Source organism: Haliotis rufescens, unplaced genomic scaffold, assembly GCF_023055435.1.
Source record: "Haliotis rufescens isolate VD_foot unplaced genomic scaffold, xgHalRufe1.0.p SCAF_11, whole genome shotgun sequence".
Taxonomy (NCBI): Eukaryota; Metazoa; Mollusca; class Gastropoda; order Lepetellida; family Haliotidae; genus Haliotis; species Haliotis rufescens.
The window spans coordinates 16,439,258-16,455,490 of record NW_025963791.1 but is presented as its reverse complement, the minus strand read 5'-3'; the positions used below and the strand labels follow the sequence as shown (position 1 = coordinate 16,455,490).

At 40.4% G+C, this 16,233-nt stretch overlaps 1 protein-coding gene across 5 annotated transcripts in view; it reads left to right on the top strand.

The window, feature by feature from the left end:
- Window positions 1-6,828: 6,828 nt before the first annotated feature.
- LOC124150848 (transient receptor potential cation channel subfamily M member 7-like) overlaps window positions 6,829-16,233 on the top strand; it is a 31,106-nt gene continuing 21,701 nt past the window's right edge. For 3 of the 5 annotated variants that reach the window (XM_048392318.1, XM_048392319.1, XM_048392315.1), the window contains exons 1-7: window positions 6,829-7,112; window positions 12,032-12,079; window positions 12,424-12,462; window positions 12,727-12,773; window positions 15,106-15,179; window positions 15,677-15,884; window positions 16,011-16,188. In XM_048392318.1, coding sequence (XP_048248275.1) covers window positions 12,052-12,079; window positions 12,424-12,462; window positions 12,727-12,773; window positions 15,106-15,179; window positions 15,677-15,884; window positions 16,011-16,188 — 574 coding nt within the window. In that variant the 5' untranslated portion in view covers window positions 6,829-7,112; window positions 12,032-12,051. Of the gene's footprint in view, window positions 7,113-10,274; window positions 10,376-12,031; window positions 12,080-12,423; window positions 12,463-12,726; window positions 12,774-15,105; window positions 15,180-15,676; window positions 15,885-16,010; window positions 16,189-16,233 lie in introns of all 5 variants that reach the window. The other 2 variants (XM_048392316.1, XM_048392317.1) reach the window with 2 other exon arrangements.

Genomic DNA, 16,233 nt, shown 5'->3' with positions numbered 1-16,233 from the left:
TACTCCCCGCAACCAACACCTGATTTGTGACCTGTGTGCTGTACACAGGACCACGTGCCACTCAATGGACTAGTCTGGACTTGCACAAGCAGCCACACAGACACACACACGTACATACACGTTGCATAATCTTGAACGTAATGTTTAAACCCCATTTCACCTCACATCTCCAATGGTATCGAATTCAGTTTGTCACCAGTTAGAAAATATGTTTAACACAGGTTGTTAGCTTACATTGCCACATAATAGGAAATACTGTTTTTTCTTGATCCCTATTTTTGAAAGCTAATATGTTGTCTATAAAGCTCACTTTGTGCGGGACGAACTTTGTCCTTCGCTATAAGGTTGGATGCAGCTCCGTTGCGGATGATGTGCTATGTTTCCTTTGTGTGTGTATATATATATATATATATATATATATATATATATATATATATATATATATATGTAAGATCCCGCCTAGAGACACTGCAGGCCTATTATGAGTATGTACCTTAACGTTTACGTAGACCCACATATAACCTCGTGTATTTGGAGATAACTGAAATCCCTTGTACTGGATACTAACCTTGTCATTGAGGGTCCGACAATTGTCTTGGCTAAAAACCTTACATGTACGTGATTCCTTCACAGACATTCCATCTCCTGGGCACTTAAAACGTACATGGTGCATTACTGTCATAACAAGTCCATCAGATCATTATATGCCAAGCGACCGCCTACGTGGTCTAGTGGTAGAGCGTACGCCCGGAGAGCGGAAGATCCGGGGTTCGCCCCAAGCCGCGTCATGTCAAAAGACGTTTAAAGATGGTACTTGTTACCCTGTCTGGCGCTCGGCATTAAGGGGCTAAAGCAAGAACTGGTCGGCCCGGAGCCAGTATACTGTGCCTGAGTGGGGTATTCACGTTAAACTGCATTAATATTTCTTTTAAGATCATTTTACTGGTTGCACATGACTGGTATGTGGCACACCATGGTATCGTCAACCTCCATTTACAATGTAGTAAATGATGCTACGCTTCGTTGAGCACAACGTCAAAGGCTTTACATTGTATTGTTGAGTTGGGCCTAGAGATCGTGACTTCACTGAATTTCAACCAGACAACAGCTGACAAAAGCATGGGGGTCGTGTCAAGGAGCGAAATTGTAAATACGAATTTAACAGGGGTAGACGCTACGTTACTGCAGTCATTTATTCCCGGATAGCTAAAATAAAGTTCCAGAAATGATGTTTAATGATTATGTTATTATATTTCCAATACATCAATAATAACACCGATGTAAGCAAGATAAATACCACACAAAGAATATGTGTACATTATACAATAGTACTCATGTAAAACAAAACCAAATGGCACAGGTATGACACTGTAGGTTTACATTCATATGTTTTATAGGCACAATCTCCCCAGTCAAGAGCCTGCGGTCTGCAGGGCGTTATCTTGCTCCCTGTCTATTCCCCTCTTTGCTCGCAAGTGACGTCCAGCATTCAGATGCATTACTTTGATTTCCGTTGTGTTTTACTCTGTTATTATCATGTATATAAACTTGAAGTGGTTTAAATAGCATGCGTCTCGACGGTTGAAGCTCGAATGCCAGGTCTGGTTTGTTGAAGTAAGACGAGTTCTATGGATGAACAACTTCTTTATTACAATTAGTGCGACTATAAAGGTGTTAGAATCTACACCGAAACGTCGCACTATTTGTAATAAAGAAGTTGTTCAACCATAGAACTCGTCTTACTTCATCACACCAACTTCTAAATGACACTGAAAGAAGTCTGGTTTGTAGTTCTGGTTTCTACAGTGTGGATATGGCCAATCCTTGTTTTAACCCCTTTAAGGGTAACACAACTACGATTAGTAACGTCTTCTTGGTATGACGGAGCACAGGGATGGAACCACCGACCTTTAAATCTGTGGACAAAGGTTCTCTCTACTACACCACGGCAGCAATCCCCTACACCACGGTCCGTCCACAGTGAGATCACGTGTCAGCAATATCTTAAGGCATGAATTGAATACAATGGCATAGCTTTTGGACCGCTTGTCCCACCTTGTGATTATATTATGTTATATTGTGAAAAACAAATTCATGTAATTTTTTCTGTTGCTGGACAAACAACACAACTAGATTTAAGAAAGATAGCTACCAGCGATTTCGAAAAGAACCTGTTTAAGCTCATGAATAACTCAGTATTTGGTAAAACTATGGAGAATCTAAGGAAGCGTGTTGATGTTAAATTAGTCAGATCTAATGAGGAAGAAAGACTCAGGAAACTTATAGCCAGTCCGGCTTTTAACAGAAGCAAGATATTCGATAACGACTTAGCTGCACTACATATGCAGAAGAGTAATATAAAATTCAACAGACCGGTGTACGTCGGTATGAGTATTCTCGACTTGTCAAAACACTTAATGTATGACTTTTATTACAACGAACTTAAGAAGCAATACGGTGATAGATGCGAGGTTTTATATACCGACACAGATTCTTTGTTGATGGAAATACAAACCGAGGATGTGTATAAAGATATGGCAGAAAAAATAGATATGTACGACACGAGCGATTACCCTAAAGATAATCCACTGCACAGCGTTGTAAATAAAAAGGTGTTAGGTAAGATGAAGGATGAATGTGCTGGGACCCCTATAGCCGAGTATGTCGGATTAAGACCTAAGATGTATTCTATAAAGAAGTCCGATAATGGAGAAATAAGAAAAGATAAGGGTGTTAAGAAGTATGTTGTAAAAAAGCATATCAAGACGAACAGTATAAAGTATCATTATTCAACGGTAGAACGTTCAAACACGAGATGAACTCTTTAAGAAGTTACAATCATAGGATATATGGATTAAGAATGAACAAGACACCATTATCCCCCTTACATACAAAGAGATGGATTGATAATGATGGTGTAACTACCTATGTTTATGGTTATGGTGGTAATACCGTACCGTCGGGAACTATGAACAACTCTTCTCGTACAAATGCCCTACCCGGTCCATCTTGAAGATAATATAGAATAGGCTCTCCTTCTTTCATAATCAATCGACTAATGTTATACGTCTTTAGGGACCATATGGGATCGGTTGCGCGACGTAGGCCTCCTTCGAGTTCACCTGCCTGGTATAAATATCTTACCCTTACTCTATCCGGAAGTTTTCGTTCTTTGCCTCTCCTCGATGCTGAAGATTCGGAAGTCACGGATTTCATTTTAATAGCATCGGATGGTTTCTTCCCTATTAATCTCGTTACTTCATTATTCAGCGCTGATACAACAGCTGATAATCGTGTCACCCATTCGGTTGATCTCAATCGCTCGGATTTCATTTCGATCCCATAATGATAGCCAAACAAACGTTCCGCTAATGTCCTGTTAAATCTTTCGACGATAGCTTGACTGCGGTGGGCCTCTCTTTCACCACGGACGATTTCGACATCGTTCTTTGTTAACAGTTTAGTTACCGATCCCATAAACTCGCGACCGGGATCTACTTGAAATAGCTTAGGCCATTTTAGCGGTCCGCGTTTATATATGCGGCTCAGTGCATTAGCTACTTCTGTTGAATCTTTCGAAGTTAATGGCTCAGCCTCTTTGTATCGACTAGCCACATCCACTACTGTTAAAGCGTATTTATACGTTTTGCGTTTTACCTTATCGTGGGGAAGAAACAAGAGGTCAGCCTGATGAACTTCATTCGTTGTAAAAATATCAAACTTCTTCCTCGGTATATAACGCGGTGCCGGTAAATATATTTGCCACATCGATTGTTTCTATAACCAATCCTTGGCCACATCTTTAGATACCTTAGCCGCGGTGGCTAATTTTTTTATTGCTCCTACACCTTTCCAATATCCTCGTGGGCTATAGTAAATTTTATCCATTATTAATTAATATTGATGTTTCTTTTAATACGACTTATGACTATCGTTGAATCGCATCATCATTTTGGCATAAAAAATGCCACCTGTAGTAGCAGTATAGGTATATGAATCTGGCTCCAGTGGAAGTGGTCCAGAACCCCCATTACCTATACTACTCAACTACTTGGTTTCGTTGATTATCCAGTTTTGTGTTGCTCCAGGAATCCTGCCGATAAGGTCTTATGGGACACTTCATGTACAACTATCAAACCATACATATCCTCGTGTCATGGAAGTTCCATCACTTACGAAAAATCGCTGACTATTCAGAGTAATATTCATATGATCTAATTTTCATATATCAAATATGTCAAACATTTCGGATTCTAGCTATTTCAACTGAAACTGACACCCAGGGCACAACAGAAGTGACCCAGAAAGCAACGTCACACAAGTTCAATCATTTGATTGGCTGGCTTGTCACGTAACAGGGATGACATGTATGGACGATCTCTTGTGTCCAACTCCGAATTAGAGCATTCCACAGAGGTTTTATGATATTTTTTGTCCATGGAACGTTCGTGTTATGTTTTAATGTTGAACAAACGATCAAAAGTCACACATATCCAGCTTATTTACAAGGTTGATGCAGGGAGTTTTTCTTCAAGCTCATCGGGACAGGGGCACCAAAACTCAGAATATCGACACACGAACACGAACCCGTGTGCGAACTGTTGATGGCGCAAAGTTAATATTGGTTGTGGTAGACTTGTCAAATGTGTCCACATTTCCTGAAAGAGGATTGCAAATGTGTTGGTGTCAGCGACAGGTTATAAGTTCTACAGCCAAGTTCACAAACCGAATGTTTATCAACTGAACTTTATCCCGCATACACTTATGCCCGTAGTTGTTGTTCTGTTGGCTTTAAAACATGGGACGTGTGTGCAGGCAGTACAAACAAAATAATGTGAGGCTGACGTGGCCATTCGATGAGTGGAATAGACACGTGAGATATATGACCATCGTACACAATAAGAAGTTGACTATCTGCAGACGCGGCGACAGCATGCTTCAGGAAATGCTCTGTCAGATAGTGTTGATAATCTGTTTGACAAGCCAGTCGTTTACAGTGCCTGCTGCTCCAGGTGTACTTCCTGAAAGTATGTCTTCCCTCATCCTCTTGCCCTTGAATGCAAAATACGGTGGTAAAGAATTACCAGACGCATTGCCGCAACCTATCACAGTTGTAGTGCCGCAGCTGGAGTTCTCTGACTCGATGGGACTACTGATGGTGGGGTATGACTCTCCACAAGTCCCTTTTAGTGTCATCAAGTGTAGCAAATGGAACAGCAAAGGTAGTGGCAGCTTTCCTAATTGCCATCCTATCCAAAACAATTTTATATGCATTGTCGAGGCCTGCAGACAAATATTGCCCATATAAATGTTGCCTCTTCTGGTTGGTTCACCATTGGTCAAAACCTGTGAAAATTAAACTTTATCTTCCATAGGTGAGGTGAAATTGGCTTTAACGTCGTGTGAGGCTAGTTGTACTAGTCCGGACTGATGCCGATTTATAGTGCTAGCTCACTGAGATACCATGCCGCAGTTTAACATGAATACCCCACTCAGACACAGTATACTGACTCCAAGCCGACCAGTCCTTGTTTTAGTCCCTTAATGTCGAGCCCAAGACAGGGAAACAACAAGTACCATCTGTTGACGTCATTTGGTATGACGCGGCCGGGAATCGACCCCGGACCTTCCGCTCTCCGGGCGGACGCTCTACCACAAGACCACGTAGGCGGTTTTATCTTCCATAACATTGTAGAGACAGAAGTTCTCCAAAAGCATCAAGCTTTCTATAAGAAATTACCTTCACTTGTTTGACGACGACATCACGTGTCTGGTTACGTGACATTTACTCCAGGGAAGTAAACAAGCAGACGACTAGTGTGCCGTGGATGTAAAACATGTGAATTCTTTTTTTGAGCTTATAAAGTTACATCAGTGATCCAGGGTTACAAAGTAGTTGTTTGCTGAAAATGAGCTATAACTTAAGTTGGTAACTTGACACGAAGCATTTTCCGGTCCAAGCAAATGAAAGCGTTGTTGCCAGAATATCAAAGCTGTATGTACCGTAATTTCCCTTTTCATATCGCGAGAATTATCTTTCACACTTGTTCACACTAATTAATTAGTAGACTCAAACAAACACTCAAACATACCTAGTTACATGCTTGCTTAGTGGGTGAAATTGGTTGGTAACATTCATACAACCTCCATGCACCCGCCAAATATACATACAATGATGTGTAGAGTGACACGCACGCACGCACGCATGCATACATAAACGTGATGTAACGATCCGGGGTAGAATAGGTCTTCAGCAACCCATACTAGCCGTAAATGGCTACTACGCTTGTCGTAAGAGGCGACTAACGGGATCGGGGGGTCAGGCTCGCTGACTTGGTTGATGCATATCATCGTATCCCAATTGCGTGGATCGATGCTCATGATGTCATTTACTGGATTGTCTGGTCCAGACTCCATTATTTGCAGACCGCCGTCATAACTGGAATAGTACGGCATTAAACAATAAACAAACAAAAACAAACTTTTGAACAAAGCAACAAAGAGTTGGATGTAGGTGTAGGACTCGATTATTTACAGATCGCCTTCGTATAGCTGGAATATTGCTGAGTGCGGTGTTAAACAACAAAACAAACAAAAAAAACCATACATAAACGAAAGAAATGTTTACCTGTTGCATGTGAACGAAGGACACAATGGCTTACATCGATATCACTCCACCATGGAGGTGACTGTACAGTCTCGAAAGGTCAACCTAAAGTATGATATTCAGCACAATGATAACGAGGACAGACTCAAGTCAGACATGAATGCTAGCTACAATAACTATGAAAGGAGACCTTGTCACACCCAACATATCAGTTCATGGGAGGGCCAAGCAACTTGTACATGTGTACATACCCGCTCTCACTGAATAACGAGGTCAGTGCATAATACTGCATTCAAGCGTAGATCGCGAATTGCATTCAAGCTCAGGTCGAGTTGACTATCTTACTATAATGTTCCTCATGACAAAAGTACCACCCCCACTGATCAATAGGAGCACCGAACGTGATATCCCTTCGTCATAGTTACTCCCACTGCACGAAGGTACCTGTGTGTTTCATTCAGACATTGTCACTCGTGGGAAAAGACTGTAAGACATGTACATGTAGGTAAGTTGTTCCGGTTTTATCCTTTGGCTAGTTCATGCACTTAACAAATAACATAAACGTTAAAAAATTATTTTACGAGCTGAAGCTCGTTATATGTTGTGGATTCAACTTGTTTCCCCATTTACTACATCAGTACTTTACAGTAAACCAGTATTGCTGTTTATCATCGGGGCAGTGTTTGTTAGTTAGGTTTAGGGTGTCGATTCCCCTGTAGCGGATTCGTTTGGTTGACATTCCTATTTTATAAAATAATAAAGTCCACTTTAGTCCAACATCTTCTTTATATCAGTTTCAGACAGTACTTTCACTGTCTCATGACAATGACATATGAATGACGTCATACTTATGATGATGTCATAAATTACAACTGTGACGTCATATATATATATATATATATATATATATATATATATATATATATATATATATATATATATATATATATATATCGGCGTTAAACAACAAACAAATAAACCATAGTTACCACAGTGGTAAATCTGTAAGGCTTTCCTTAGTCACGCCATGACATACGTGACATACTGGAATTGCGCAATTGTGAGATTTTCATCGTCATACGCCTACTGACATTCCTGATACAATAACTAAAATTCAAATATATATAAAATGTCAGAGACAGAATATTTAGTCTCAATTATCTACCGAAACAGATTCCATTGGGCGTAAAAGTCAAAATAGCATTGACAATTATGCGAATGGATCATTGAAAAATCATCTCATTTATCAACACTAAAACAACCACTCCACAATACACGTTGGGTGAATACTAAGTATCACAGTTACCTCAAGTTTGACAGGGTTATCACATGAAACAGCTTGCTTTATTGTCATTGAGACATCAATTGACTCACTCATTATGTTAGCAAAGAGACAGACATGTACCAAGTTTGCTTTGTACTATTCAACTGTACTGTACTAACGCTTCATCACTTATCAATGAATCAATATCATCAAGAATTGTCCACATTGAAATTCGTGTTATAATAGCCTGTCATTTGAGTGTGTGCGCTTTGTATCGCTAGAAAAGACAGTTGATTGATTTCACATACTTTCACATACGTACAGTTCATAAGCCACACGGATATATTTAGCAACATGATAGGTGTTAACGTTCTACAGTTGGGGCTCGCACTGCCTTCTTTGTATATATGGATTACGTACATGCGTCGACCATCATAACATTGCAGCTATCACTGCTGCCTATTTCAGGATTTGTGTTCATGTCTCATGGATTTCATGGTCAGCTGATGGAAGTAAACATGTACACTTGCACTGGCAGTTCGCATTCACGCGGAAGCTATGTCTTAAGTAATAACAGTAAGGACCTACTTCGCTTTTAAAGTAGTACTTTTACGAACAATAGCAGATGGGTGAAAATGAAATTGTTGAGAAATTAAGTGTAATCGAATCCCTCCGTGTATAACGGTGGGATAAGTCCAAGATTTGACTCGCATGGAGGTTTTACCTTAGAAATGGAGGTATTGGTAAGTTGAACATACTCTACTGTTTACTGTTTACTAAACATGTGTAAAAATAACCCAAAGCATCATTTATATTGCCTGGAATACTGTATCTTGAACATCCTACGCCATTGTTAATTATACTGCTGTTTGATGATTTCTTCACAATGCCGAAAATGAGTATAAACTATTCTAAGCACTGGTTTTGAGTGATCCATTCATATTATTTTCACCTCTATTTTGATTTGTACGTCTATGTGTTCTGTTTCTTCGGATATTCGATGTTAATTATTTACGCCAAAGACTCATTTTGGACTACACATTTGAGTGCAAGATATTGTTTTCCTTAACCTATTGGGTATCCCCCGCTGTTGATCCATGTGGTTCCACAAAATATTTGACCTCCTTCATCGTGGGTTCGAATCCTACATAGCATCATACCCCTGATAATTGGTTTCATCAAGTTAGAGGGGTGGTCGGGAAGCCTAGTGGTTAAGGCGTTCGCTCGCCACGCCGAAGACCCGGGTTCGATTCCCGACATGGGTACAATGTGTGAAGCTCATTTATGGTGTCAATCGCTGTGATATTGCGGGTATATCATCACTCACTCACTCACTCACTCGCTCATCAAGTTAGCCATTAGTAGCAGCACTGTCGGTCACATTGGTATTTCCATCAACACTAGGCTGTTGCGTGGTGTTAACGCAAACTCACTCACTCATTGTATAATATAACTAATCTATGTGATCGATTAGAATAGATTAGACAGTTGATAAGTTTCTCCAGAGCAAAATGTATGTGGTTGGGACATGACATGTTTTCAGTGTACTGTTATTGCTATTTGGAATATTTTATTGTTTGCACACGATTTGTATGCAAACTATTCTGTTATCATCAACATCACATTTACAAGTATGTAAATGATACTACACAGCATGTGTTCACAAGTGTTCGGCATTTTATACAGGTAACCAAGACTGTTCTAAATAGACAGATGGTGTCAATGATATATGAGTTTTATAAAGTACATGTAATTAGAAATTAGTGAGTGGGTGAATGAGTATGGTTTTACGCCGCTCTTCGCAATATGCCAGCAATATCATGGCGGGGGACACCAGAAATGGGCTTCACACATTGTACCCATGTCGGGAATCGATCCCGTGTCCTCGGCGTGACGAGCGAACGCTTTAACCTCTGGGCTACCCGACCGCCCCAATTAGAAATTAGAAATGATCTAGTATATGATGTAACTTAACTTGTATAGGGTATAACCAAGACATGCATTTATGTTCTTACTAAATGCCATATGCAATATTGATTTGATTAAATGTGTTGCTGGCAAGGCGAATGCCTGTGTGAGTGAGTATGTTTGTATCGCCGCTTTGAACAGTATTTCTGCTACATCACAGCATGTTAGCTTAATGGGAGAGGAAAGCTCGATGTTTATGCAGGTTTTAGACGATTAGCACTCATGAGAAATCCTCAAGCACGGGTATGGTACTGACATCCCCAAACACATTATCTGGGAAACGGTGGGTTTATCCTCACCCACGATCATAGGTTTCTGGCACGCCTAATGGACGCAACACATCTCCTTGCGACGCCTAAGGCGAGTGTCCGTCCCCCAAATCGTGTCAACCTACGATGGGAATGTCATAGATTTCTACAGCTTTTCTCTTTTCAGACGTTTAAGATATACAGTATAAATGGAATCAACATGCGTGACGTGAGGATACTAAGCGCCAGCGTATATGAATGTATGCCGTGTGTTGGGTCAAAGTGTGGGTAGGTGTTGTGATGCAGTGGTAACATCGCTAGACTGGGTGTTGCCCACGACATATATAAAACAATCTTCTGTTTGTGATCCCTAAATAGACAATGAACAAGGGTGTGTCAAATATCATTATCGGTAAATGCATTTAAAGTTACCTGTGAACGTAAATCTCTCTACGCCTATCTCAAATTGGAGTGAGTGAGTATGGTTTTACGCCGCTTTTAGCAATATTCCAGCAATATCACGGCAGGGGGACACAAGAAATGGGCTTCACACCTTGTACCCATGTCGGGAATCAAACCCGGGTCTTCGGCGTGACGAGCGAACGCTTTAACCACTAGGCTACCCGACCGCCCCTCTCTCAAATTGGAATTATGCCTAAGCTTCACTACATGTGTGTTTCAATTTGCTCACATTCAAGTAGCAGTAAAATGCTTCATGAAAACCTCTAAAGTACCCTTTTTGAAATATCATAATTTCACCAGTGCATGTTGTATAGTCATAGTAGTGAGTGAGTTTGACTTTACGCCGCTTTTAGCAATATTCCAGCAAAATCACGTCGGGGGACACTAGAAATGGGCTTCACACATTGTACCATGTCGGGAATCGAACCCGGGTCTTCGGCGTGACGAGCGAACGCTTTAACCACTAGGCTACCCGACCGCCCCTGTGTAGCCATAAGTCCCAAACATGCAATTGTTGGAATAAATACAATTTTACTAGTTCTCATCACATGAGGATATCGGAGAATTGTCTTACATGTTATTGACTTTAACAGTTTTGCTCAATACTTAAACTGCGACTTATAGGTATGACAAGAGGAAATAACTGACTGAATATATCATGTAAAGAGGGAACTAGCGTGTGATAACTTGGTTATTAGATGAGTGGAACTATATATGAATAAAGTATAAGGTGGAGTACATGTAGTTATGCTTGGCGATCCTAACACACTAGTATTAGATTCACTCTGTCCGAAATGTCACTATATGTATATTAATCTTCATGATAAATTAACGATTGTGTGTGTATGTAGTAATAATTATGATCTGATTTGATGTGAACTGTATATGTTCACTTGTATAAGAACTGTAAATATTTACTTATATACATCGTCAGTTACTGGGTTACATGTTGTACTGGATAGCATAGTTTGCTACCGGTAGAAGGGGACATGAATACACTTTTCACCGCGTGTCGTCACTGATCTTCAGTGATCTGTTCTTACAATCTTTGACACTACTTTAATTTTACTCCAAGCAGAATCTGACTGATTTTTTATTGGCTTTGATTATTTGTATTTACTCCTACACTTAAACATGTTTACAGGTTGACCTGTCTGATCATGTGATCACCTCACGGTGGTCTCATGATCAGAATTACCGACTGAGTTAGATTACACACCGTGTGGGACAGTATTTCCGTTACATCACTGCGTGTCAGACTTTACAGGCTATAATAATGTACCTGTAACGCTGTTAACAAATACAAACACTCACATAATGATTAAATTATTTGATATATGTATCACTCCTTCTGTCAGTGTTATCAATGCTGTAAGGAAGTTTTTCTGCACAGCGATTTTGCATCGCAAATGACTACCGTGTCACAGTTAAATTTCATTTCATCTGTTTACAATAGCACTGTAGATGTACATGTATTTACAGCTGGCTGATACTGAGCTGAAATGGAATTGCCAACTAAACAGCATGAGGGTAGGTGATTATGTTAAGTGGTGGTGCTGCTGCTGCTGCTGCTGCTGCTGCTACTGCTACTGCTACTGCTACTGCTACTACTGCTGCTGCTCCTCCTCCTCCTCCTCCTCCTACTACTACTACTACTACCACTGCTGCATCTTTTTCTGCAACGCTTCCACATTTACGTGTTTCATTTCCGTACAATTTTAACGTGTATCTAATTGACGTAATTAAGCAGACTCTGTTCTTTTGTAAATCAGATTGAAAACTACGAATCTTACTAGATATGTACATGTCCACGGTTCTCAAATATATTTTCTCTCTTCTTTTGTAGATTAAATACGTCTTTACATTTCTTTCAGGAGTCTCATCCTGGGCCAAAAGGCCAGCCGGCATGAATGGTATGAAGTTTTTAATAAGCAATTTTAAGAGGAATTATAATAATTATTAACGACAATCTTACCAATTTTTGTTATGTTCAACTTCTACATATTTGCTAATGTTTACATATATCTTAAAACTACGACATATCGAAATAAAAATACTATCATAATATGTATGACGACTTAATAATATCCAGTTTTATTTCTTGGCGATTATGATTGCATTTTGTGACCTTAAATCCTGATCTTATTGAAAATACATAAGAATTTCATTGCCGCCAGATTCACCCGTTGGCGTAGACCCCATTGAGTCCGATACAGCGGAAGTGGTATGTATGCTTCTATCAACAATCGTACAGATATGTTAAGGCTGCAAAACATACAATTTGTTTACTTATATCAGCAGTTCCCGTCAATCTTTCAGTACAAGTTTTCACCGTCATGTTATCCCGTGTAAGGAAGTATGTTTTCTCAGGAACTGAAACGTGTAAATGTGTAGCCTTGTTCTAGAAGCTAACATGCACATACTATTTATGTATGAGTTTAGCATATTCAAGATGAAACCAACAATATACAATGAACTGTTGTGTCAGCGTGTTGGTCAATGCATTCAAGGTATATGGTGCGAATTGTAGGTTTATTAACAGAGATGATGGGTGAAACAAATAAATATATACACTACATGCCTCATACATTCAAAGTTTCAAGTCCATGTACTGTTTGAGAGTGAAGCAAATCTTGAAATAACTAAGGCGTCATGAGTCACGTTTACACAAAACATATACAGCTGTACACCTGAAAATATGTTTTGCACCCCTAAAATATGTTAATGACTAATGAAACAATTGCTGGAATGAAATTACAGACAAAATGAGCATTGATAATGAATGTGTTCTGTAAGAACAACCCCCTGACAAATTGTCAGTTTTATCACTATAATGTAGCACAATCACCAGTGATGATTTTCGGAGTCCATATCTGGATAAAAGTGTCACTTTGAGTCCCTAGATGACAAATCCCGTAGTTCAGTAGCGACTAAACCCTCCACATGCCCGGAGAACGGCCACCAACGTGTGTCTCATCCCTTCGGATCTTGTCAAGGGGATACTGCATCCGCTCCTGTTGCAAAGCTGCTTCCAATAGACGCAGATTCTGGACTTGCGGCTTCGGTTCATGTAGACTACGCCCTAGGGTGTCTCAATGTGGTCCAGAAGATTTAGATCTGGACTCATGGCGGGCCAAGGCAGAGTCGTCACAGAATTGTTCTGGAGGTAGGCTGTTGCTGCCCGGAAACGAGGGGATCTTTCGGCGAGTGTGTGGCTGTCGAAATGGAGGGCCATCAAGTGGTTCCAGGACATCTCGGATGTAATAATTACCTATGAGATGGCCTTGTATGGTGACCAGAACCAGCTTGTAATTGTGGGAGATCAGTTGGCCTGATGTTCGTGGGTATATAGGCCTGTGAATCCAAACACCCAGTCCCCCAAAAGTGACATGGAGCACGGACCTGCGTTCGTCTTACCAATGGAGTTTCCGACAGGTTCTCAGAATCCAGCTACATTTCGTCCTACAGCACACACATGCCGAACGGAACCTCTGATGGCGATCTGCAAGTATTTGGGGAGTTTGGTGACTCTGCTGGGCGCCATTCCTGTTGCTCATAAGCGGTTCCTCAAGGTTCTGGTGGACCAACGTCGATGGGGTACCTTCAGGAAAGTATTCTTTGCAAATGGCTGCCGTCGTACTAATCAAAGCAGTGTTCTGTCTGCACGTCGTCCTGACCGCGAAGGTCCATCACAGCATTGGTTTGATCACTGAATCGTCCAACCTGGACACGTGCAGGCTGAGGATCCCGTTCTGAACTGGTCTTCAATAATCCATGCTTGTCGTAACAGGCGACTAACGGGATCGGGTAGTCAGTCTCACTGCTTTGGTTGATGCATGTCATCGTATCCTAATTGTGTATATCGGCGCTCGTAATGCCAATCACTGGATTGTTTGGTCCAGATTCGATTATTTACAGACCGCCGTCAAATAGCTGTATTCTGTAGTTGGACAATGGATATAACACACCGTTGTGTGAAATAATCCCATATGAATAGCATGTTTGTTTGTTTGTTGTTTAACGCCGCACTCAGCAATATTCCAGCTATATGACGGCGGTCTAAAAATAATCGAGTCTGGACCAGACAATCGAGTGATTGACATCATGAGCATCAATCCACGCAATTGGGATCGATGACATGACCACCCGATCCCATCAGTCGCCTCTTACGACCAGCATAGTCGCCTCTTACGGCAACATGGGTGGCTGAAGACCTATTCTACCCCGGATCTTCATGTATCTGGTCAGCATATGACGTCAAAGTTATGTATTCTAACTCCATTAACATTGTAAAAACGATGTCACTTCATACACCTGGCATAATCTTAACCAATAGAATGTCCATAATCGTCCATCCTTCGTCAGAATTCATCGTGACTCCATATAAGTTCAATGGTCTCCTGGGCGTTGAGTTACTAGTGGGACAGGAAACACTCACATTTTCGTGAACACATTGTATCACAACGTATTGGTAGTGATTCGTAAACACATGCTACTGACAGTAGGAATCGTACAACGCTATTCTGTCTCTTGTGTTCACTGTGTCTGTATTTCAGGAACCATGGTACAAGAAACATGACGCCTGGATTCAAGAACACGTCAAACAGAGAAAATGTTTCATGTTTTCAAAGTATGTGTATTGTTCAAAAAAGGCCTAATAGCCGAAGCATTAGAAATCAGTGATGTTGAAAATATTTTCATCAGTTCTATTGAAAAGGTAATCGAGACACAGATCTACTGTAAATCATGCTAGTGTCCCTTGACACAATTTTCTCTGGACATATTGTCATGTCAGGTTCACTGCAGATGGCGGAAACAAAGCCCACAACAAACAATGTAATTGAGCGCTAGATTTAGACAGTGCTTCTCACCAAGTACCGTTTCAAGTGTGGTCAGTTTACACAAGTTGATCAAGCTGTTATGACAGTCGCAAAACGCGAACAACGGCATCTTGGTTCTTGGTGCTGTAGTATTTGTTTATCTTAATATTATATATATGAAAAATATTATTGTCTAGAGACTCAACGTTATTTTATTACAATTCACTGCAATTCTGGACTTTCTGAGATGTTTTCTAAGGCGTTGACAGTGAATACTGACTTACGACATATGCATTTCTCTCTGAAGGTTATCTGACAACGTCTGTTTATGCGGCCACTATAAAGACGACCACACAGACAAGAATGACAGTCCGAAATGGAAGAAGGAAGTCAACACAAAAACAACACCCACGGAAAACTACGGAACGATCTATGTTAAAACGGACACGGATCAAGAGTTCATGGAAGGTGAAGAAGATACTGATAACGACGTCAGTGAGAAACATGAAGTGCAGGTAAAATCTACATGAGAAGGGTTGATCTCAATATACTCACATACATGTATCTCACAATAAATCCAGCAACTATCTGAATGTTGTGTCCTGGAACCAATGAAACATGTTCGCAATTCTTTATTGCAGTTTATACGCATTGATGAAGACGTTTCAATGGACTATGTAAAATACCTGCTGTTCGAAATATGGCACCTCACTCGACCAAAATGGATTTTTGCCTTGCTCGGTTCCAAACCCGAAGATACTAATTTCAACATGGAGTATGAACTTGAAAGTGCCTTGGAAACGTTACTAGGAACATCAGGTTTGTTGAACAGAGTAGATATTTGTACATCATGTTACAATAATG